We start from the raw sequence: 25,950 nt of genomic DNA on the forward strand, positions 1-25,950 counted from the left end.
ATGCTATTCAAAATAGTTTCTTACTTTAAATTTAAAATGGTTTGTTTATATATTATATTAATCATTCAATATAAGTACTTACTATCATATCTATCTATATATTAAAACGTCTGTCAATATTAAATGACTATTTTAACGTAAGAAATTATTTTGAGTATTTTAAAATTTCAATACAAATATTGTAGTTCCTGATTGCACATTCAAACCAAAATTACTATTATCCCAAAAAAAAAAAGAACGTTGTCTAAATATATCTTTGGATATACTATTGTCCCTGTCCTCCTTTGACTCATCGTGTATGTAACCGGACAGTCAAAGACGGACGGTTGACTATTATGTTACGCTCGCGAATATCATAAGTCCACACCATAGACATTTTCGTGACTCGTGGGTAGACAAGTCGTTTCGTCGAAAACAAAGTTGAAAAATACACACTACACTACACTACACTACACCACCAACCCAATTTCTTCAACTTTTTTGCTATGCTATAACAACATAATAAACACATAAGTGGAATTCAGTGTTGATAATATTAATAATAATGGAGATCAAAGCTGGTTTGTCAGCACTTGTTACTGGTGGTGCTTCTGGAATCGGTAACACAACACACCAATAATCATATCTTCTTCAATGTTCAATTATTCCAACAACCTTCCTTCGGTTGATATCAAATTCATTCAATTATTATTCTACAGGTAAAGGTCTTGTGCTAGCTCTTGCAGAGAAAGGTGTATTTATCACAATTGTTGACTTCTCTGAACAAAAGGGAACAGAAACAGCAACCCTTGTGGAGAAAATCAATACCAAGTTTCATCCTAACTTACAACATCCATCTGTTTTATTTGTCAAATGCGATGTCACCAACTCAAGTAAGTGTTTCATTTACTCTTCTTGTATTGTGAATTGTGAATGAATACAGTGTTGTGTTTCAATTCCATCTAGTCAAGTAACACCACTTAGCATAAGGACCTTCACTTCTCATGGATAGCGGTTCACTGTTAAACACAAACACAGTAATAATTTATGATAAATACAAGTAATTGCCAATTGGACACTGCTTATCCCAAGCGCCAATGATACATAGTGTGTTTGGATTCAGAGTGAATTTGACAGAATCACGGTGAACATAGTGGAACTGGAAACCCTCCTCTGGGAGATCCTTGTACTAGTTAAATAGTTATGCCTCGGTGAAATTGTTTGTGATCTGAACTTGTATCATAACAACAATCTAGATTGGGCCTCTGCTGGCCGTCACAAACATGCTAGGCGCTCTCTATCAACAGCCATGTGTGCTTCCCCTAACTTCCAATTTATTCAGGAAAAAGATAAATGAAAGTAACAACACTTAACAATTTCCCTCTCACACCTTCCAACCTCCAACTATCAAGAAGTAACATAATATACGTAAGTAAAATGTTAACAAGTGCCCGAGGCACTTGTTAAGAAACTAAATTTAGTAAAATTATCTTGGAATTTGTGTAATCAAGCTCTTAAAAGTGTAAAGAATGTTATTTTCAATAAAAAATTTTACTTTTTTTTGGATCCTTAACAAGTGCCTCAGTGGCACTAGTTACCATGACCTTGTAAGTAAATGTCACAAATTGCCAAATACACTTGCTAGTTTATCATTATACGTGTATACAAATGTATTAACTTAGAGCCCACCAACAGGGGATCTTGCTGCTGCATTTGAGAAGCACGTTTCAACATTTGGAGGACTTGACATTTGTATTATCAGTGCGGGGATTGAAAACCCTATACCATTTGATAAGGATCAAACGGATGGCACTCGTTCGTGGAGACACACTCTTAATGTGAATTTTATTGCTGTTTTTGACACCACCCGCCTTGCGGTGAGTTTGAAATGTGACTCGGTTTTGGTTTTTCATATCTTTTAAGCATACCTTTTACTTGATGCTGTCTAAAAATGTTGGTTCACATTCTTAATGTGAAAAATGTCCTGATTTTTGTTCCACATAATCACATTACAACCGTTACTTATTGGTGACATTGATTGTCTTCATTTCAATAGATTAAAACGATGGAAGCTTTGCAAAGGCCTGGTGCGATCATCAATATGGGTTCTGCTTCTGGTCTTTATCCGATGTATCTTGACCCTATCTATAGTGGCTCCAAAGGTTTGTCATTTACCTGCTTTGATTGAGGGTATCTTGTGGATCCTTTGAGATGCACCTCTTCTCTTTGTTCTCTAGTAAAATTTCTTATTTATCCCAAAAATACAACAGAAAAAATGAGTAACAAATATTTTTGATATCTTTTCACTGTGAATGAATTTATTTTATAAATTTAAGAAATTTTACTTGCAGCCAAGATTCTAAGAAGAGAGCTTTTGGCTAAAATGTTTTCAATTTTTGAAAAATTTAAGGTAAAACAAAAAGTTGTTTTTGGTTGACTGCCAAACAATTGAGTTATGCATATCCACAAAACTTATGCTAACTTACTATTACTTCCTGGACCTGGAGCACCCTCTACTCCTAGTATTATATAATTTTTTGCTTACCTAAAAATAACTTACTATAGCCTCCTAAACTGTTTCTTCACTTCGCAGGTGGTGTTGTTATGTTCACTAGATCACTTCGTTTATACAAACGTAAAGGAATCCGAGTCAATGTGCTTTGCCCTGAGGTAAGAGTTGTTTTTAGACTTCGAAGAATGAATATTTTTTGTTATATTAATCTTTAATCTATAAAAATAATTGGTGTTATGTTTTTTTTTATTTTTTTTTTATTTCACTTTTAATGATTAAAATATCACATTATTCTTTATTTTCTATTTATGAAAATTTGTACAACAAAGTTTGAAACTTTTTCTGAAAATAATCACCAATTTTGGTATGTGACTGTAGCACTCAAGTCGTCAAGACTTAGACAAAACATGGGCATGACATTGTTTAAGGAAAACTGAATTCCTTATTTTTTCAGCCAACATGGATTGGTTTTGAATGTGTTTCTATTTTCAAAACAAATTTTATGCTTTATTACAATTTACTATAATTCCCCAAATATTAATGTTAAGTGCAGTTTGTTGAAACTGAGCTGGGCTTAAAGGTGGATCCCAAATTCCTTGGCATGATGGGGGGCTTTATACCTATGGAAATGGTGGTGAAAGGTAAGTCTGCATGTCTTTTTGTTCTTTGGTGTGCCTTTGGCAAAAAGAGCATGGGTGTTTGTACTTTGTAAACTCTTAAATCACAATTTTTTAGAGCTCTGCTTTATATATGGTGAATATTGCAAATGTCGACTCACTGCCTCGTAGAGCTGGTTGAGAGGTTTCTGTTACCCTCTCTTGCATTGCGTGCACACCTCCTAATTTTTTCTAACTTGTGCTTTAACTTGATGCGTAGTGGCGTGTTGTTAAAGTATCTATAAATGTAGCTTAAGTTTTTTTTTTCATCGAAAACAACTTCATATATTAAGGCGAAGCAACAAGTTATTTAGATGAGCTTTCAACAGTTTCATCTATTATTTAATAACTTTTTCTTACTATATTAGAGTTAAAAGTGTTGATGTGAAAACTCAGCTGGGCTAACTATCTAACCGGCTTATATGAAAACCGATTTATTGGAGTTTTTCCAAGGGTACTTACTCATCAAGAAGAAGAAGTGAATATTATTATGAACTACCATTGGAGCAAACTTCTTAATAGGCATTGGAAGTTGGAAATTCTAAAAGTACCCCCCTCTCTCATGTCATTTGTGGTGGGTTAGAGTGCAATGAATAAATATTTTGATAAAGAAACGTAAAGACGTTCAATTAATTGAGGGATATATTTAGTAAATATTTTAGAGGTGCTGGATTGAAAGTATGCAGTGCTTAAATTAGATAACGTAAAAATGAGTAATTTGTTTATGGGTCTTGTTAACGAGTGCCCCCGGGGCACTCTTTAAGCAACCTAAATTTAGTAATAATTCTTTTAAAAAGTCAATTATTACGATTTCCAATGCATTAAATACATAACTTATCATTAAAAACTTACCATTTAAAATGCTTAAAGAGTGCCCCGGGGGCACTCGTTAACATTTCCCTTTGTTTATGTATGAACTCCAATAAAGAGTGCTGAGTTGTAGATACTCTTTATACATGTTTTGAAGTCCGTACTTGAAAATTGAGATGCTTGAACTGAACTGATCATAGAAAATGAACTGATTTATCCTTCACTTAAATATTTCAAAAAATTTAATGTGCAAGAATTTAACCTTGGATAAGGTACGATTAAATTTAATAAACAAGTTATAACAGGATAAAAGATTACAAGTAGAAAATACACATTATGAAAATGTCCGTGTTAAAAATTCACATTATCACTTGATGGTGACTTTTGATTTGTTGTAACAAGCTTGGTGCATATGTCATGTATGCTCCAACGTGAGGAGGGGTGTTAAAGAATCTTTTGATATTCCTTTAATCGTACAACTTCCTAGATTGATTATTATAACTCCTACAGTATTCATCTTCCTAGGCTAGTTCTTACTCCCTCCGTTTCAAAATGAGTGTCGCTTTAGCCAAAAAAAATTGTTTCAAAATGAATGTCACTTTCAGTTTCCAATGCAATAATAACTTTTTCTTTTCAATTGTACCCTCCAATTAATACTCTGCACACTACTTCCAAAGTATTACTTTTAAAACTAACCAATAGTTAATAAGGATAATTTGGTAAAATAACCATTCTCTTTCTTTTAATCATTGCATTTCTTAATATGTGTGTAAACACCTAAAACGACACTCATTTTGAAACGGAGGGAGTACTAAATAAGCATTCAATGTATTTATTGTAAAGCCATCATAAATACAAGGTGTGTGATCTCATTATAGTTTACACACAGATTTACATATTTTACAGATCTATATGTTTCTTATCATGTATACGTAAATTTTGATATGAAAATATTTTAACCTCTCAAGGTGCTTTTGAGCTCATCACGGATGAGAGTAAAGCCGGTCATTGCCTATGGATTACTAATCGTCGAGGTCTAGAGTACTGGCCTACCCCATCAGAAGAAGCAAAGTACTTGATACGTCCTACACGGTTGAGGAGAAGAGCTGAATACAAAGCGCCATCAATTAAACTACCCGAGAGTTTTGAGAAAATGTGTGTATTTCAATTCTATTTCTCTTGTTATGACACACACACACACGCGCACACACACACACACACACAAACACGTATGCCACTGGAAGGTGTTTATTTTCTATTTCAATCGTGTTAGAAAAGGTGCAATTACATGCTCTAATTGACTATGCCATCTCATGATTTTATTCATTTAAAGATGGGTTATTTAGTGGTTTCATATAGCTGCTAACTGTTTGCAGAGTTGTTCAGACCTTGACTCACAACTTTCGGAATGCTACCAGCATAGTGAGAGCACCACTGAGATTACCTATCAAACCAAATCATGTTCTTGTGAAGATAATTTATGCTGGTGTAAATGCTAGTGATGTAAGTTGTTACATCTTTGAAGAGGACTTGTGTGTGCATTTATGTTTTTAAATGTCTCTCAGAGACATGTCCAGGCCTTAGCTTCCTTCTGGCCAAATGACCTCAATTGTAGTAAATATGCTTTCGTTTGACTGTTAAACTAGTTGACTGAAAGAGTTACTGCGGGTTAGCTCAATACATTCAAGTTCAAGGGAAACGGCATAGACTTGGCATGAAATGCATGCTAATCTTAGTAAATTGAATATACCTGCGACTTTCCTGTATACATAAACACTATTTTGGATCTATCTTTAACATGCTATACCCTCATTTCATCTAAAAATCATAAGTTTACATAAAATTCTAACAAGAATTTGTAATGATAGGTAAATTTTAGCTCAGGCCGCTATTTTGGTGGCAATAACAAGGAGACCACTGCCCGTCTTCCATTTGATGCGGGATTTGAGGTATGATGTATCACCAAACATATATTTCTTTTATGAAGCTTTCCACTTGATGCTGTATGCCTATACCCGTGTATTGAATTTCATTTATATTATAGGCTGTGGGAATAATTGCAACACTTGGGGATTCTGTCACTGACTTGAAAGTTGGCATGCCGTGTGCATTCATGACTTTTGGAGGCTACGCTGAATTCACAATCGTGAGCAGTGTTTAACATATTGTTAATATTTCTTCCATAAAGTGACATAATCATCGGTGTTCCCATCTACCACTTGTTATCAAACATAAGAGTTTTGATTACTAAGTGGATGTGATGTTAATACCATTGTAATGCTTATTATGATGTAAGTTATTATTGATGTTGTGTTTTTGGCTTTTTTCTTGTGTTAGATTCCTTCAAAATACGCCCTTCCAGTGCCTAGACCAGATCCAGAAGGTGTTGCCATGCTGACATCAGGATTAACAGCGTCAATTGCTCTAGAAAAGGTTGATTAATCTACGCTTGTCTCTTTGCTTCAGATGTATCTGATTTGCTAATATTTGAAACTCTGCTCATCTCATGTATCATTGAACTTCAAACTTTTTCATAATTTACTACCATCTATGAAGCTTATATTTAGTGTTTGTTAATCATCTACTTGATTGGTCTGTCCTGATAAGAACTTCTGTTCACTGTAAAGGCAGGACAGATGGAATCTGGAAAAGTGGTCCTTGTTACTGCTGCGGCAGGAGGAACCGGTCAATTTGCTGTTCAGGTGCCTTCACAAATCTAACTCCACCTTTCTCGAACGTATGCATATTGTGTATATGTTACTAGGAATCATTTGTTTGAGCGAATTGGAAGCTTCTTGATATTTTGCACTTATAGGTAGAGCTTGGGCAACAGTAAACTAAACATAATGATTTAGACAAAATTCAGCATCTTTGTTTTCTCTATTTACTCTACTATTTTGTCAGAATGCATTGTTATTGGTAATGATTTTACTCTCTTTTTACCAAGCACTATTTGTTCTTGAGATCATAAAAAAAAGGCTTAAATATGTTATTGGTCCTTGCAGTTTCACCATTTTTTGGCTTTGGTCCCTGTAGTTTTTTTTGTTTGGCTTTAGTCCCTGCACTTTGTAAAAAATTTGCCATTGGTCCTTCTGTTAACTTCAACTTAAAAAAATGTTAAAACTAACGGTGTGCCACGTGGCCCAGTTATTTCACGCCACGTGGCACAGTAAAAGACAAAAATTTTAGAATTAAAATAAATAAATAAAATAATTGATTTTTTAATAGTTTTTATGTTACTATTATTATTTAATTAGAAATAAAAAATTAAAAAGAAAAGATATAGAAAGGAAGAAATGAACGCAGAAGTTTTGAGAAAGGGGAAAAATGGCTTTTACTGTTTCAACTTGAACCAGCTCAAAATGAAGACAGTGACTTCCAATCAAAAACGCAGCTCATAGGGAATGAAAATTCAATGAAAACACGAATAGAAACTAAAACGAGAATGTAAAATCGAACTGTTAAATGACATGGCCGAAATCTAATTGATGTATGGAGGTCGAAATTGAAATTGAAACGTAAGGCAAGGCAACAAAACGAATTGGTTCAAGTTTGTCTTCATTTTGTATGGAGCAGGTTCAACTTGCGTTTTCTGTTGTAACACTACCAGTTGGAAACATTACAAGCCATTTTCCACCCAAAGCTTCTGCGCTTCATTTCTTCTTTCTTTCTCATATATTTTCTTTTTAATTTTTTATTTCTAATTAAATAATAATAGTAATATAAAAACTATTAAAAAATCAATTATTTTATTTTATTTATTTTAATTCTGAAAATTTTGTCTTTTACTGGGCCACGTGGCGTGAAATAACTGGGCCACGTGGCACACAGTTAATTTTAACATTTTTTTTAACTTGAAGTTAACAGAAGGACCAATGGCAAATTTTTTACAAAGTGCAGGGACTAAAGCCAAACAAAAAAAACTACAGGGACCAAAGCCAAAAAATGGTGAAACTGCAAGGACCAATGACATATTTAAACCTAAAAAAAACTCTTACATGTGTTCCATTGATTCCTTAAGACCTAAGATAAGTAATTACTATTTAAGACACTTGGGTTGGCCTGGTGTTGTTGGTTTGGGACCTTGGAGTGGGCTCCTCTCAAGGTCTCGATTTGATTCTCCCCGGTGCCAATTTCGGTGGGCTAGTTTGGCTTCTTAAAAAAAAAAAAAAGACAGATTTCTAGTTTTTTTGTTTCAGTTATTTTATGAGACATGGTTGGTGTATATGCTCATGCCAATTTTCTTAGATTCTTGGACTCTAAACATGAGATCCTATGCCTATGAAAATAAGAAATGTGAAAAAGTGGTCAAGATAGACTAAAAGCAGTTGATGAATCTCAGGTGAACTGTAGTTGTAAGATATTACTTTGTGTGGTATAATCAGATGAAGAAGAAATTTTAAAAAATATGGAGTATGCTATCTATTACTATATAACTATGTTTTTCTATCCAGATTTCCTAGTCTAATGTTCTGTTGCATCTCTTTGTAATCTGGATGATTTGTGTAGCTTGCAAAATTAGCAGGTAATACCGTGGTTGCCACTTGTGGAGGTGGGACAAAGGCCAAGCTTCTGAAAGAGTTGGGAGTCGACAGAGTCATAGACTATAATAGCGAAGATATAAAAACGGTATTTTTTTAATCCTTTGATTTGTTTGGGGTTCTGCTAACAATAACTACAGTATATTATCATTGTTTGATCGTAGCTGATCTGAACCAGTGAAGAAAATGCTTTATTTAGGTTGTGGTTCACATCACTGTTTTAATGTTGTGATTTTTGTTTAAATGAATTCCATAAAAGAACTATGTAACACCATGTTTAATGTTTTTTTATGTAAATATGTCCTTTGGTCCTTCACACCTTACTAATTCTTCTTTTTGTTGTATATGTGGACCAGTGGTTTGACCTGCAACATTTTTGGCATAAGATATACATACAATCTTTTTGTTGTATTTTTGGTATTAGATTAGATGTACGCAGGAACAGATAACCAGTGAGCCTTGAAGATTTGTTTTCACAAAAAATAAAAAGAAGAAAATGAAAAATTTATCTTTTCTCGAATTGAAAAAAAGTATAAATCCATTTTAAAACTGTTGTGTTGACAAATTAGTGAATCTAATGATACAACATCTCTGCTGAGCAAGTTGCATTAGGGAATGCTTCTATACTCTCTATAAACAAATATGCTCAATTATATAGGCAAAACTTTCGATATCAATTTATTATGTCCACTGACAAAAGCTTAAAACCAAATGGACATAGCCTACGTTAACTGTCCTATCAACATATTAAGTTTGTGACTTACTTTTGCAGGTTCTAAGGAAAGAGTTCCCGAAAGGTATTGACATCATCTACGAGTCTGTCGGTGGCGACATGTTAAAATTGTGTTTGGATGCTTTGGCAGTCCATGGACGACTCATTGTCATTGGCATGATTTCTCAGGTTTATTTTATTTTTAGTACTTGTGAAAATTTCACCGCATCTATAAAATACCAGTACTAGCTACTTTATCTTGACAAGGTAGCATGATTCATTTAGCAATTCTAAATTCAAGCAATACCTTGGATAATATCCTCATTTAAGTATAATGGAAAGTGAGTTTTAACTACTATGTTGTTTTCATTAATATCAGTATCAAGGAGAACATGGTTGGACACCGTCCAAATATCCTGGACTATGTGAGAAGCTCTTGTCGAAGAGTCAAACTGTGGTATGTAGAAATATATGATGAAGTTACACACTTGTAGGAAGCTGCTACTTTTTGTTGTTGTTTATGCTTGCTTATTTAATTATGTCACTTATTCTATTTCTTGGTACACACCGAGCTATAAATATCCATATCCTCAGGAGTCAAACATTTTTCGTAGGGTTAGACAGTTGAACTTTTAAGCCCCAGTCAGATCCTGCAGTGATAAACTGTGAGGAGAAAGACTTGCTCTCTTGGCTTTGTTCTGACTTCTGACTACTGACTATTTTAACTACATTACATTCTTAGTTGGCCACTGATAAAATAAAGTCTTCAGAGACTACATTTTTCAAGACAGAACTGCACATTAGATTTTTAAACGTTGGAGACCTATAATTTATTAATCCATGGCTAGGAAAATTTATTTGTAGCTTAGCAGTTACTAATAAATATTATTAATAAATGATTTTTATATTGATTTAAGCTACAATATAAATTAAACACCATAAACAAACTGGGGAAATTTTGGATTTAACTTAGAATTTACAATTCCTATCCAAAATCTGAAATATTTCTAATTATACACAATCAATGTTATAAACCCAGAAAATAGCTACGTATTTGTGTTGATTGTTACCCAAGTTTATTTTTTTTCTCTCAAGATTTCAATCTCTCGTTCGAACTTCCATGATTAACTAAGAATTTAATTTTCTTATGGTCATATATAATTGGCCAATTTTTCAGGCTGGCTTTTTCCTGGTGCAATACAGTCACTTTTATCAAGAACATCTTGATAGACTATTTGACCTTTACTCTAAGGGAAAACTGAAGGTAATTTATATGCATTTTATTTCTGTGGATCAATAAAAAAATGTAAGGCATATTGGTCTCGTATTTGCTAGTCGTTATCCTTTATAAGGTTTAAAGTTTGTGTTTCTTTACTTTTTCTCATTTGTTTACGCAGGTTGCTGTGGATCCAAAGAAATTTATAGGCCTGCATTCTGTTGCAGATGCTGTTGAGTATCTCCATTCAGGCAAAAGTGTTGGGAAGGTAATTTTCTTTCTTATGAAATTACGTAAAGTGCTATTTTGATTTTGTAATTGTTGTGTAAAAATCTAATTATATCATTTCTCTAGGTGGTTGTCTGCGTGGACCCAACCTTCGTTAATCAAGTTGCAAAATTATGAGTCAACACATGTCTAAAGATTGCTCTCAAATGTTGCTGAAAATAGCTGCTGAAATATTCTGGATGCTTTTTCATTTTTGGATTACTTGAAAGAATAATGCAATTATGTATACCGAGTTTATGTTTGCGCTATAGAACACATATCAGCAGAACAAAGCGGGATATCTTGTTCTAACATGTCTACAAAATAAATTACAAGTCCTTTCATCAATAAAAAAACTTTATAGTTTTGTGAAAACTTATCAGTCCTTGTATTTGCTTTGTTCAAAAGTTGAAAGTGTCTCTTCAAATGATTGTGCTAATTGGTTTCCAATGTTGAAAAATTTGGCCAGCCCTTAAAATTGAAGGACCACATTACGACTTGAAGTCAAATTTAGGGGACCATCGGTGAATCCTTAAAATTGGGGACCATATTATGGTCTCCCATTTATAATTTGTTGATTTTCTTATGAAGTGGGCATTTGTATTGATGGAGGCCTCTTAGAAAATATCTCGCATCTAACCTGCATATGGGTGTGACTGTGAGAGCATGTTCTTATATAATGAAAATTATCTCAACTGTTATCAATACTCAACACCAGAGACCAGAATGAGTTAAACTGGTCTCAATTACCACCTGTATATCAAACTTATGGTCAAAATGTCTTTTGCTATATTTCTTTTGATAGAAATGTAAAACTTTTAATGAGTCTAACGTTTATTTTGAAAGAACATTTGATGGGACCCCTTTTCGGACCTTGTGTATGCGAGAATTTTAGTACATCGGACTACCTTTTTTTTTATTCAAAAGATTATAAGTGTGAGTGTTTGGATCTGCATCCTTGCTTCTCATATCTGGATGCTTTTTGGTGCTAACATTAGCGAAACTACTTGACCAGAGCTTCTAAATGGCCACGTTACGTAGTATTGGGTATTTTGTGGCAGTAAAAATTTACTAGTATTTACCAATGATATGTATAAGAGAGCCTAATTTAATGAGATGTCTCGAGCATTCAAATTAATGAACTTCATTATATCTACAACCTCTCTGTAACAAAAATATTACCTTTGGCAACAAAACATATTCCAAAATCTCTGCTATAATATAACCTATTGCATGTTGGTTCGTGTTTGCACTCATTTATGTGTCTCATATACTAAATGAGTAAATGGACCCTTATTTCTAACAAACAAGAAACGTATGAATAAATTAAAATGAAATAGTAAGTGATTTATCAACAAGAGCCCTTATAGCTCAGTGGTAGAGCGTCAGTCTTGTAAACTGAAGGTCCGTAGTTCGATCCTGCGTGAGGGCAACTGATTTATATTTTTGACTTTTTTTCCTTCCGATTATTTCAAAAAATGGAGATGCGGGGTATCGATCCCCGTACCTCTCGCATGCTAAGCGAGCGCTCTACCATCTGAGCTACATCCCCATTTTGAAATATTATTCTGTATATACGTATATGACCAATTAAATAACCAAATCATCAATTTTAATGCTCAGTTTGTCTCATCTTTACTGGCTTGTATCCCCAGGCTTAAGGTATTCTCAATGAATTAATAAAAATGGTTAATAATAACGTTTAATATTTGGAGATTAATTATATTTTTTATTTGCTTTACAATTATAATAATCGACATTTCATTTTGGAAAGAAAATGCACAAATGATGTAGAGGATCTCAACTCCACCTATGTCTAACTTTTGGTTGCTTGCAGAACGTCGATTTCAAGGTTTGAACTTGGATGTTGCTATTTGATTGTGTGTGGTGTTAATTTGTCGTATTAACTAAGGTCAAATTAAAAAGAAGAATGTTATTTGAACAACCCTTTACTGTGACAACTTGTTGGACAACCAAATTATACAAATAAATTTAGGTAGAGGCACAAAAATCAAAGCAATAGAGAAAGAAAGTAGAAACACAATGTGAGTATGAGAGAAAAAATTATCACAAACATTATCAAAAAATGGTTGTTTAAACATCATTTCTCAATTAAAAATACCCTCCTTCCAAAATTGTGTCATTCTAGTTCTAGTAAAATAAACTTGTTGTAATTTCACGATACTACTAAGGTATTAGTGCATCTTTTTCTAGTATATACTAAAACATTAATGCATCTTTTTTTACTGTATTCTTTTATTATTTATTACACTATTTTTTTTAATATTATTTTTTCGGTGTACACGGGAGTTAATGAGGTTTGTACCCAAACTCCTGACCACTAGACCAATCCTAGTGGCTTTATAATAACATTATCTTTTGCCAGTTATTTTAATTCCATTTTTCTCTTTATTAACTGAAATTTTTAATTTGTTAATTATTGTTAAGGTGACATACTTTGGAGAGAGTAGTTTTAATAACTTTAGTCTCATTTTTTTTTTGTTGGATGAACTTTCGTCTCATTTAGGTCTAAAAAAAACATTAATCTAATTTCATAAACTTTTCGAACTTTTGAAAGTTATGTACACAATGTTTGAGCAGCCATACGCCATATCAACTTCTGTCAAACTCTTGTCAACAAATCAAACAAAGTAAAACACCGGAATATTCTGCTTTTCTTACATGTTAGACATGTCTAATTTACAATTTTTTAGCCTCAAACATGGCCTATTTATTCCCACAAATATATACAGACACAAAGATTTTCATGTTCTAACTATATATACCTCGCCTCAGAATTGTCAAAAAGAAAATTATAAATACCTCAGTACATCTTTTTCCATTTCAAACAATTATATTACCTAGGGAGTAGTTACCTTAGTCAAACATCACCCAGTTTATTTCTAACAGTAAGTAATCAACCACTCCCCTTTCTGAGTGACAACAATTATAACTTATGATCACCTGTTTATATCTACGGCAATCAAATCTGATAGAACTCAAACGATCTTTATCCATATCAATCTTCAAATTCAACTACAGACCCGATAGTTGAATCATCGCAACCATTGCACTGCCAGATACGATACAACGGCCGGCCCACTGTTGCACCAAAATCTATCATATTCATATCCTCCTTTGTCTCGTAAAATTCAGGATGCTTCGAACAAAATTATCACAAAGTATCTTCTCAAGTCAGATTTAAGAGAGCACATTCATAACCTAGAGCGACCAATGCGTTTAATTCCTCTAAAAGGTGACACACGTGACCTCCCATTCCGATTCCCACAAAATTTCACATCATCCCAACCTTCAACATTCTTTGGAACACAAACGTCAAAAAGAAATTGCCCAAGGACGCTGTGAGCGCTGATGCTTGGGAAGCTAGGAGCACAAACGGGTTCTTCTTTCTGTTCGTCCCGTGGAATCCCAGATTCTCTATCATTGTTGTTATGTCCTGCTGAACTAGGCAAAAAGAAGTGGTCACTTGGTCCCACTGCAACTCTTCTAAAACTCTCATTTGAATTAATTGCAACTTTCTGCAGGTCACAGATTAACTCAGATATCTCGTCGTGCGTACCATCAATACCAGTTCTTTCTCGTTCAAGTATAACTTTTCGTGAATACGTTGACACGGCCTTCTCCAATAAATGGCTCACAGCAGCTCTGTATTGGATTGGATGATGTTCATAATGACCTGAATCAGATAATAATAACTATTATGATAACTCTGTTAAACTCGTTCAAGCTTGCCAGAACATAATTTAACATGGGTCTCAGACTAACCAACGTGAGATGAGCTTCTCAGATTTACAAGATTGACATCAGCGTTGAGATTGCGTAATCGTTGAGAAAAATCATAGATACTTTGATATCTCACAAGTTCATCATTCTCCGAACATAAAATGAGAAATGGAGCCCCAAAATTCTGAAGACAACAATGAAATTAGGTTTAATTTACGAAAGTAAAAAATAAAAACCGAAACATGGCACTAAACATTCCAGATGGTCAAGATAGATTACTTACAACAGAAGAATATAAAGCCTGCCAATGATCAGCTGATTGAGATTCAAATCTAGTCAAGTATAAAGCATCCAAACCAGATGCAACAGACTTTGCTACCCAAGAAACAAGCTTTGATGGTCCGGGCACTTTTGCAATGGAAGGGTGTAGAGAAAAGCGGAAGCCAAAATCACTTGTAACATCTAGTGGACCAGAATCATATATATGTCCAGAAACACAGTTCCTAAACAATTGACAGTCATGCTACGAAATAACAAATGAATTAATAAATTCCACAATGGCCGCGATGTAGAAAACCACATCAATCAAAGTAGAAAGCGAGGTTTGAAAATTGCATTACCAAGTTGAGTGGAGCTGTGCATCTTCCTTCACTAAGCTGCATTTGTATGGAAAGCAATTATAGTAGGCATTTCTACCCCAAAAGACATGCACAACTTCAAATAATATTCTTCATACCAAAGATAAAAATTGGATGACTGAAATTACCTGAAATAATTTGTACAGACAGGCTTTCGACCCAGCAGAAAAAGAAGCAAACACAACAGGACATGGCCTAGTCCTTAGCACCTGCGTAACCCAAAGCAATCTTTTCACTTAAACCTATGACTATGACACTTAGGGCACTTGTTAAGGAATCAAAAGAGGAAATGATTTATAATTTTTATGAAGAAAAAGTTCTTTTTTTAAGTTTCAATGTGTTGAATACACAATTTCCAAGAAAAAGTTTCTTCTATTGACTTCTAAACAAGTGCCCCAAGGGTGCTTGTTAGCATTTTCCTAATTAATTGTAAATTGACAAGAGCATTGCTATAAATTTTAGCATGTTTTGAAAATTTCGCAACTAACCTCAATAAGTTCATCAAAAACATAAAATGCCAATGGCACCGCACTTTCCTCATTGAACCTGGATGAAGAGAAAATTGTGATATAAAAATTCCATCAGTATTGTACACCAAACCAATGAGTCAAGGTGAGCACAAATTTAATACGGTGGTGACCTTATTCAAAAAAATAACGTGCAACCAATAGATACTTAGTTGGTTATGAATTGAGCGCACATAAGTATTTGTAAGAACAGATTTAGGATAGCAAAACACCAAGCTACATATAACTTACAAGTATACTGATAGGACACTTGGACCTATAGCCCATGGTGAGCTAAGCAATGGGGCAAACCAGCACGAGCCAGCTTCTGGAAGGTTTGCACGAAGGGAAAAAAGGTGGGGCAAGGGGGAGAGGATGAGTTAGTTAGTGAGGTGTGCACCAATCTCATGTGAGGGGGTTGGGTAGTGGAAAGGGGAATTCTGAATATTTTAGAGTTGGTTAGGGGAATATTTTCTCTGGTTTAGGAGCATTTAGCTTTGGTTAGAAGTTCTCGAAACTCTGGCTTATCCCTTCCTTTTTTATTTTCCACCACGGTAGAGCTCTTGAGCTCATCTTTACTATTCAATAATACACAGTTTCGTAGCTTGATTTTTACTGTTTCGATCATATACTAATATGCTGTTGCGGGATAATAGTAAAAAACTAAAAATAACCTTGTCATTCTAAATATCATTAACTTAACTAGTGAAGTAGAACATTTTTTTCTTCTTGAAATCGAACTATTTGAGCTTTGTCATAGAGCCCTTCAACCAGAAATTGAAGCAACTAAACAAATGCATATTCAGACTAGTCTCTTACATTCCTATAGGAATAAAAATGAAATCACAAACCCTCCACAAGTGTTCCAGCTGAATCCATGGCTGTCTTACAAGATTCAACGCTATATTTTGGTATGAATTAAATACGTAAAGAAACAATTTCAACCTCTCCAACCTACCCATATTCTTAATTTCACAAGTCTGTATAAGCTAGCTACACATACATTACTAACCCACCCAATCTTTGGAGTAACTTATTCTATTCTCAACAAATGGTCCCCTGTTCAAGTTGCCAGAGCAGACCAGCATATAGTTTCTACTTTCTACCACCTATCTATTAACTTCGCAAATTTCACTTCTCTTCTTTGTAATTCTCAGCCAGACAACTAATGCTAAGAAAAGGTGCCAGCATACGATCAAACGTTTGACATTAAAAATCATTATGCTAATTTAACATGCAAAGCATCATCCAAGGTAGTTTTTGTTGCTATAACCATTCCAAATGGTTAGGCAAACATAACAAGCAATTCATACAAGCTCCCCTCTCACAAGCTTAAGGCAAAGTAAAACCCAAAAACACTTAACTAGAAGGATCAAAATAACCTCCAAAATATAATAATTCTGATCGATAATCCAAAGAACTAAGTACACAGCATATCAGTAACCAAAATCATACATGATTATACTTTCAATGACCAAAAATTACTAAACAAATATTATTATTTTAGTCTAAACTTTGCAAGAAAGCTCTGTTTTTACAAAATTCCATCCACAAGTAACACCAAACCCATCAATCTATCAACCTCTAAATCCAATAATTCTATTCCATGGCCAACGAAATTGAAAAAAAAATGATATAGAAGCTAGAAAAGAGAAACTTACGCGGATAGATAATGAGCATAACAAACAAGAGAATTCCAACCTAAAGAGGAGTAAAGGTCAACGAATTCCTGTAACAGGTTTTGTGGAACTGAAACCCAAGCAAAGATTACAACGATTCCTTTGAAATCAGTGTCGTGTTTTCTTCCCCAGTAGATGTTACCGCCTCGTACGGCACAACCTTCAACTCCACGCATAGCGATGATATGAGATTGACCCAGTAAGCGAAACACGTGAATTTCAGCTGAGAAATTCAAAAGTTTGAAGCTTTTTTTTTTTTCTATGGTCAATCAGAAAATAACAGTGATGGCTTTGAATCGGAAAAAGATTGTGTTGTTGTTGTTGTTGAGATTACAATAATATTTAGATTTAATTTAATTTAACTATGAGTAATAAAGAATAAGAATGAATAATAAAATGGTGGGTGATGGGTGATGCTGAGTAGACACTGGATATCCAAATTGGCCTTTAGTTTTAGGGATTCGTGTGTTTTTTTGGATTTTAGATTGAGTTCAATTCAAGGTGATGGAAGCTTAAGCCAACATTATTGTAGATGACCGACCCCACATCTCATTTCAGATTCAAGATCATGCACCTTCTCTTTCAAGTCACACAATAATGGACCCCGCTCATGAGAGCAACACACATTCGAGAGTCGTTCCATCAAGATCAGACGATCTACATTTAAGTTTGGTATTTTGAATATAAAACAAAAATTACAATTTACAATTTTTTACCGTCCAAATGGTTAACTTAAACAAAGTGATCATTAACTTTTTCGGTTTATTAATCAAATATGAACATATTCTTTTGAAATCAAGTGGATTTGCCCATGGTTGGTGGATTAAGTAATCTACAACTAGACGTTTTGATCGTCTTGCTAGGCTGAAGATGTATTCGGCCTCCGGCGTATGACATGTTATTCGCATGCATAATATTGCAATAAGGCGTCACTTTTGTAATGTCAATTTGTCCTACTACGGTAGGTGATCTCTTTGTAATATATACCTGTCCAACTTGAAGATTAGCATGATTGTATGTATCATTCATCAATGAGTGCCTCCTAAGGTTAGTTATGACAAAAATACTAGACTGGGAATTATAAGAAGTAGAAGGTACCTTCTGTGTATGTATCGAATGAACCTATTAAGGTCCTATCGAAGCAATGATCGACTGAATTTGTTTGACTGAAGTAGAAGGTACCTTCATTCCCTTAAACTCCTCATGGGGCATAGGTGATAGAATTATCGCCGTAATAAGTTTGTCTGGCCTCCAACTTATTGTTTTTTTGAATCTCGTTATGAACAATTAACAATGTTTGCAAGTTCTTGAGAGACTTGATTGATGATGTCACATATGCTTATGTCAATATCTTGGCCAGTGAAAGATATTAACATTACTACCAGAGTCTCAGGTGGACCAATTGGTGGTGCCTCAAAAACACTAGGAGGAGCCTCATATGTTCGCATTCCTAAAGCTTGTTAAGGCTCATTTCAGTCTTGGTCTAGCCTTCTTTATGTTGACGATAACGGTTGATCCATACATCCAAAAAAAACTTCCTGATCATAAATACATACACCAAACATGGTCTTCAACTAAAGAACTGAATTTTTCAATGGTAAAAGTTGTATTGTCCCATAGGGCGTGCCAAATTTATTGATGGAGTTAGAAATTAGTCAAAGAGTCGTTTGATTTATCAAATTTGATTCCATTTCTTCAAACAATTGACATTGACAAAGGAAGATGTGGGTTCCTTATTTTCTCTAGTAGAGCATTAAGTATGGTTGTTTTTTAGTTTTTACTAAACTAAGAATGCATGTAAAATAAAGATAAATATTGAATAATAAAGGATTAAAAAATGGTGAAAATATCATGTGTTTGATTGATCATATGTTATATGTTGTACCAAGTAGGTATTTATATGCAAAACTATTTCTATTAGCCGAAACAACATGACCCACGATGTCTAGTCTTACTCGACTATTTTCGCTCGTAATGTGTTACTTTTCCTCATTGAAGGGTTCATGAAACCCCACATTCGATTGTCAGCTTCCCACTGTACGGTACGATCCCTTGACAAGATCCACAATGCGCAACTTTCACGACATGGTTCCTTACTCTTTTCTCTGTGCAGCTAGTGGCATTGTAAACATTGAGTGTGGGTTGGATGCCTCATTATCCAATTCTAATGAGCTTTAACTTAGATTGAGCTTTAACATATATCTTTAGCTTGGTTGTTATAACCTTTGTCTAACCTTCCATCAACTGAGATAATCACATATTTGCCGATTTTTGCTAGCAAGATAATCATTTTTAGGTATAAACAGAGGCCATCAAAGATCAAAATTCGAATACAAGAAGAAACTTGCAAAAGAAGTTTTTAAGTAGTTAGGAAGACACATGTCATGCATGAAAACTTAAGTTAGTTTATTTCTTTTGCTATAAATATGAGATTTGTTCTATTCGGACGTTCATTTTCATTATGCAAGATTGCATATTATATCACACATCCCTTCCCTTAAAGGATAAACATGTTATTGATTGTTTGATTGATGTATGTAACTCACTCTTGGTAGTAGTAATACTAATAATACCATTCTCTTAAACTTTTTTTTTATTACTTTTCTCCTTCATTTGTTATACTTAGTACTTGTTCTTTATTGTATTTACACAACTTTATTCGATTTTGAGTATTTCTTGCACTGTTAGCGTAGACTTAAGAGAATAAACCTATAATTTTTTTTAGGGAAATGTTAACCAATGCCCCCGGGGCACTGGTTAAGGGAGCAAATTTAGTAATTTTTGCATTAAAAGTTGTGTAATCAATGCATAAAAAGCTTAAAAAGTGTCTTTTTTGACTTGCAATTTCTTCTTTTGGCTTTCTTAACCAGTGCCCCGGGGGCACCGGTTAACATGACCCTTTTTTTTAAAAGGTGAATAAACCTGTAAACTTAGAATCCAACAAAGATCTAATTTGAATCTTAAATTGGTGATCGATTTCATTTGTTGATGAGATATTTAATTCCCTTTCATCACTATATAGTATAATTTCAAACCAAGATTATATATATGTTATATTCTTCAAAGACCGTATTTACTATTAAATATACAACAAATTTTTTTTGAAGGAAAATATACAACCAATTGTTTCTTACTTATCGCATGAAGATGAAATGAAACCATATAAAATTTCAAACTATACTAACCTCACCTCTACCAAGTCACATCAAATCACAAGCACAAATACACTTCAATTTATAAAAAGAAGTAAAAATCAAACACAACACAAAACAGAGAAAAAAATTAAGGAACAAATTAACTTCATTCATAAATTGAAACTAGAAACATCTCATTATAAATTGAAACTAGAAACATATCATACTCTAGAGAGACTTCGGAAAAACAAGAGTGGTGCTAACAACACTCTGCTCAACACTCATTTCCTAGTTGGTTTAAATTAAGTTGGGTTTCACAATTTGGAAATGAGTTTCATTTAAGGTGGACATACATTAATTCCATCCAATAAGAGAGTGAGTGTTACATAAATGTTGAAAAGTGAGTGTCCCTAGGATTCATGGGAAAAACAAACTCCAACATAAGAAAATAAAACAAAAAGAGACTTGAATAATTAAAAAATAACCATGATCATGCATGCAGTTAGTTATTAGGTACTCTGCTCCTTCGTCCATCCCAAAGCTTGTTTGATCATTGTCATTGCTTTGTTGAAGATTCCATTCCCAGCATTGGATCTCATGCTCTTGACTTGTACTTCAAACTCCAAGTCATGATGGAAAGTCTCCAACGAAGCACCACACTCCTTAAACTTTGTATACAAACAGCGGTAAGCATGCCGTAACGACACCTGAAAAGACTCCCTAACCTCAATAACTATCGAAGAATTGTTGTTGTTGCTGCTGCTGCTGCTATTGGTGTCCTTGATGTTGTAACCATAATACCCAACCCTCACACGCCCATTCACGTACTCTTTACACGCAGCAAGAAGAACATGCCCTCGTTCACGAAAGTGTTCCTTAACAAATTCCTCAAAATTCTTTGGCGGTGTCCGAATGATCAAATATGCAGTGTGACATGTTTTAACAAAAACATCTTCATTGTAAGTAAGTGACTTGGCTTCATGAAAGGAACGATTGAATATACGGTAAAGAGGTTCGTTAAAAAGTGGGTACTCGTTAAGAACAAGTGCTTGCATAGAAACTAACAGCTGAAGAAGAGTAGACCTAGATGGGTCCCACTTCTCGCCCTTTGTACTAGGCCATGTGTTGAGAAGGCTTAAGCAAACAGTGCCGTCAGGGTAAAGATTAGGGTTTAAGCTGTACCCGAAAGAGTGATAATGAATCTTTGGTGGATTGTTTGGATAATCGGCAGGAAATTGAATGTCAAAGAAGAACAGACCGTCGTGGTAAGGTGTACCGGCTGCGCCGACAATAACGGCACGGAGTAAATCGATGCGGGTTTCATAGGCTTTGACGTAGATGGAATCAGGGAGATTGTTTTCGAGAATTTTCCACTCTTTCATGATTCGTTTGTAGAGGGCGCTTTTTGTATCTCTGAAGCAGTTTCCACTGATGTTGTCACTGTGGAATTTGTGATCTGAATAGTCTGAAACCATGCCGAAGGTGTTCTTTTTTTCCATCTTAATTTTCCCTTTCTTCTTTGATTTTCAATTCTCAATTCAATTGTGTTGTTGTGTTTCTCTTATTATATACTGCCACAAAAATATGTTACGAGCTGCCACAAAAATAAAAAGGATCTTTCCCTCTCGTATTTTGTGACCTAATCTATCCGTATATTCTGGTCAGTTTTACTCCCTCCGGTCTCAAATATAAGAAAATATTCCTTTTTTAGGTTCATTGAGTAGTTAATGTATCTGGTCTACATTGTAAAGCAGATACATTAATTATTTAATGAATCTAAAAAAAGAATCTTTTCTTATATTTGAGACCGAAGGGAGTATGTTATTCGGCGATTGGTCAAAGGCAAACACTTTTTTCCATGAGCTTACCGTAAGTCAACGATCTATTAATATCTATTAAGTAGTATCTTTGTCAAAAAAAAAAAATCTATTAAGTAGTATTAACAATACGAATACTGATATTTTGACATCCATTTGATGACAACTTTGTTGACAACCTTGTTTTTCTCACTTCTTATTGGTCAAAAACAATGGAGAGAGAAAAAGGAAGAGAGAGAATAACATCATGTGAGTATGAGAGAGAAAGTTGTCCAAAAGTTGTCAAAATATCATTTCTCTAACAATATATCTACTAATCTACTCACAATATATAAAGGGGTTTGCTAGAACACACCCACTAATTTTTATGTGGGAGTGTTTTAGCAAAGCTACACCTTAGGGTGTAATTAACCACTTTTTAGTTATTTACTTGCTAAAACACTCCCACATAAAAACTAGTGGGTGTGTTCTAGCAAATGCCTATAGGATTTGCTAGAACACACCCACTTGTTATTGTTAGAAGGTGTGTTATAGCAACATACACCTTAGGGTGTATTTAACCACTTTTTAGTTATTTACTTGCTAAAACACTCCCACATAAAAACTAGTGGGTGTGTTCTAGCAAACCCCATATATAAAAATCGTATTTTAGCAAAAATTTATAATTTTCTTTATTTAAATCACGATCTTTTGTAACCAAAAAAAAAAATCCACGACCTTTGTAGTTTTATATGTCTAATGGTTATTATTCAAAATATAAAACCAATTTGTTTCCTTTTCTTTTTCTTCTTCTTGTTTTCACTAGCAAAAAAATGGGCACTCACGTGGCCATCTTTCTGCTCTTTTTATTGTCCTAACATTTGAAAATTATGAACGGTGTTTTTTTTTATGAAATTTTGATTTTGATTAAAACTAAAAATATAAATATTTGTTGTTTCAAATTATAACAAACCAAACTAACCATAATTATATATTTCAATGATACCAATAATATAACAAAAAATATAATCTAAGTTTCTTTTTTTTTAATGGCGCCAACAACAATCTTTATTATAGTAAAAGTTGTTTAAGGGTGTAATTGAAATAATGAAAAAGTAAGTATAAATATATTCATCTAGTTTGTTACATTTTGTAAATGATAAAAGAAAAAAACAGACATATATATTTTCATATCGTGTTTGTTACATTTTTTTAATATTTAAATTTATCATTTATCTATTTAGTTACCAATGTTATTTGTATTGAAAGATGAAGGCATTTTTGGAAAAGAAAAAGCCAACCCAAAAAAGCTGAAAGGGGTTGTTTTCTTTATATATAGTATAGATTATCCAATTCCATCCATTAGGAAATAAACAATTTATTATAACATAAATATATGAAATTAGTTTATTCTACTATTTTATGGCATAAGAGAAAATAGTTTACCCTCGTATCTTTTAATCAATTAATATCATTAATCTGCATATTAAAAAAATCAAAATCAATAGAAACACTACATTAATGTGATATTTTTAAAATAATCATCAGTTTTTAAAATTTAACCATATTGACTTTCTCATATATCGGTATATATAAAGATTTTTGAGATACAAGTACATAAAATCTATAACGAGTACGCTGCAAATATTTAACAACATTTTGTATATAAAATAAAAAATATTTAATGGAAACACTATATTTGCGTTGATATTTTAAAAATAGTCAAGAGTTTTCAAATTTACCAAAAATATATAAAAATCGTACTCCAACAAAATTCTAATATTTTATCATATGGATTTTCTCAGATATGTGCATAAAATTTGTTCAAGCAGATATAAGCATATACAATATGCAACGGGAGCGGTGCAAACATTGAACAGTGTTTTGCATATAAAATAAAAAGTTATTTAATAGAAACACTACATTAATTTTGCTATTTTGAAAATAGTCAAGAGTTTTCAAAATTTAATCATATCGTCTTTTACATATATATACGTAAAAATTTGTTTTTTCATATATAAGCAAATGAAATCAACATCTGACGTGATTCAACTATTTAACAAATTTTTGTAGATATAAGAGAGAGAAAACTTAATAGAAACATTACATTAATATTAATAATTTTCATTTAATATCTTTAAACATTCGACAATATTAACAATCTACTTTTTTTATATATAATTACCGCAATGTCATGTGATTCGAGCGATTGCACGGGTAGTTTACTAGTTTTCAACCAAAATACAAATTTAATATTTTTTTTATTATTTGATTAAGAAAAATCCAGTAAATATGCAAAACCCCTCCAAAATTATAAAATATTGCAATTACCGCCATAATTTGAGAAAAGGCGAAAACTCTCATAAATTGTTAAACATTAGTCAACTTGCCGCCTTCATTAGTTTCCTCCGTTGGTCAACATAATGTGGCACTCCCACGTAGTCTAACATGGCATGCCACATCAAACGAGGTAATCGCTTCTTTTTTTTTTCAATTTTTAATTTTTTTAATATTTTTGTGTGGTTATTTTCGCACATATGAGAAAATACCCCCCACACCACCCCTCAAATTTCAAACTTATGTTTAAAATACCCCCTGAAATTGACAAAAATCAAGCAAATTGGTCCACGTGACAAACAATTTTTCTTGTGTTTTAATGGATTTGGTGTAAGGGTTTGATCCTTATGAGTGGCAATAAATTGGAGAAGAATGATATGGGTTGTATTAAATGTACTTAGAAGAATTATAATTGAAAGGAAAATGTTGTGCGTCACGATTAGGGATTATCATATGTTTGTTGTGTTTTTTTTAAAGGATATGTTTGTTGTGTTGGACGAGGCCCGTCCTTGAAATTCATTAGTGATTTTTTTAGACTATTGTTTTTCCCACCCTATGGCAGTCTCACGCACCCTGTAAAATTTCCAAAAACCCCCCTTTGCAGTTCAGATTTCATAATCCGGACGAGTTCGGATTTCATAATCCGGACTATGTTTATGTATAATCAGCAATAATAATCTCTCCCATTTCAGCAATTTTGAATTTTGCTTTTAAAAACAACAAAAAAAAAAGGTCTATTCATGTCAAATAAAATCATAAAAACACAAGGATGAGAGTTAGAAAAATTAATATTGTCCTTAAAATGACTATCCATGTTACAAACATGTTCAGAATTGGTGTTGGTGCTGTCCGGATTACGTAATCCGAACTGTATCAGCACCATGAAAAAAAGGGTCTAAACGATGGAATTTTGAATTTGAGGGCGGAGTCCCGTAAGAAGTCTCTTCTAAGGGAGTCTTGATCATAAAAACACAAGGATGAAAGCTAGGAAGATTAATATTGTCCTTAAAATGACTATCCATGTTATAAACATGTTCAGAATTGGTGTTGGTGTTGTCCGGATTATGTAATCCAACTGCATCAGCACCATGAAAAAATGGTGTATAGGGGGTGTTCGGATTCTATAATCCGAAAAAATCAAATAGCGCGCCCTATTTTTTGAGATTGTCGGGTTTCTTCGGATTACAAAATCTTGGTGAAAAACTTATTTTTTCACCCTATAACAAAGGAAAAAACCAGTTCGGATTTTAAAATCCGAAAATCTCAAGGACATTTTTTAAAAGAAAAGAAAAATTGGGCGCGCGAGAAATGAATAAGATGAGAAAAGTAATAGCCATTTTTTATGTGTATTATGTAGGTAAAGTTGAAGAGCCAAAATTATGGTATGATAAATCTTGATGTACTTTAGACATTTAGTTGCAAC

General features: G+C 33.5%; 2 protein-coding genes, 2 non-coding genes and 1 pseudogene across 4 annotated transcripts; 2 read left to right on the forward strand and 3 right to left on the reverse strand.

Annotated features, from left to right (window-relative positions):
* Positions 1-387: 387 nt before the first annotated feature.
* On the forward strand, positions 388-11,068 carry LOC146932141 (uncharacterized). Its single transcript, XM_085703785.1, has 18 exons — positions 388-599; positions 699-872; positions 1,675-1,856; positions 2,036-2,141; positions 2,573-2,649; positions 3,045-3,132; positions 4,926-5,112; positions 5,334-5,460; positions 5,826-5,906; positions 6,002-6,103; positions 6,295-6,390; positions 6,585-6,659; positions 8,467-8,586; positions 9,271-9,399; positions 9,590-9,667; positions 10,388-10,474; positions 10,608-10,694; positions 10,781-11,068. Exons 1-18 carry the CDS (start codon positions 545-547, stop codon positions 10,829-10,831), a joined length of 1,902 nt encoding a protein of 633 aa, XP_085559911.1. The 5' UTR covers positions 388-544; the 3' UTR covers positions 10,832-11,068.
* Positions 11,069-12,053: 985 nt separating this feature from the next.
* On the forward strand, positions 12,054-12,125 carry TRNAT-UGU (transfer RNA threonine (anticodon UGU)). The gene has a single exon. It is a non-coding gene; the product is annotated as a tRNA-Thr (tRNA).
* Positions 12,126-12,172: 47 nt separating this feature from the next.
* Positions 12,173-12,245, reverse strand: TRNAA-AGC (transfer RNA alanine (anticodon AGC)). Its single transcript has one exon. It is a non-coding gene; the product is annotated as a tRNA-Ala (tRNA).
* Positions 12,246-13,345: 1,100 nt separating this feature from the next.
* LOC146932144 (peptide methionine sulfoxide reductase (Protein of unknown function DUF829, transmembrane 53)) lies at positions 13,346-17,752 on the reverse strand. Its single transcript, XM_085703787.1, has 7 exons — positions 17,243-17,752; positions 15,564-15,621; positions 15,204-15,284; positions 15,058-15,093; positions 14,721-14,960; positions 14,480-14,621; positions 13,346-14,390 (listed from the first exon to the last, which is right to left on the reverse strand). The coding sequence occupies exons 1-7, from the start codon at positions 17,434-17,436 to the stop codon at positions 13,909-13,911; spliced, it is 1,233 nt and encodes a 410-aa protein (XP_085559913.1). The 5' UTR covers positions 17,437-17,752; the 3' UTR covers positions 13,346-13,908.
* A 2,890-nt stretch (positions 17,753-20,642) lies between these two features.
* On the reverse strand, positions 20,643-21,898 carry LOC146932145 (putative ubiquitin-conjugating enzyme E2 39 pseudogene; annotated as a pseudogene).
* Positions 21,899-25,950: the final 4,052 nt, after the last annotated feature.

Source organism: Medicago sativa, chromosome 4, assembly GCF_051527215.1.
Source record: "Medicago sativa cultivar Bolivia chromosome 4, Bolivia_mono, whole genome shotgun sequence".
NCBI lineage: Eukaryota > Viridiplantae > Streptophyta > Magnoliopsida > Fabales > Fabaceae > Medicago > Medicago sativa.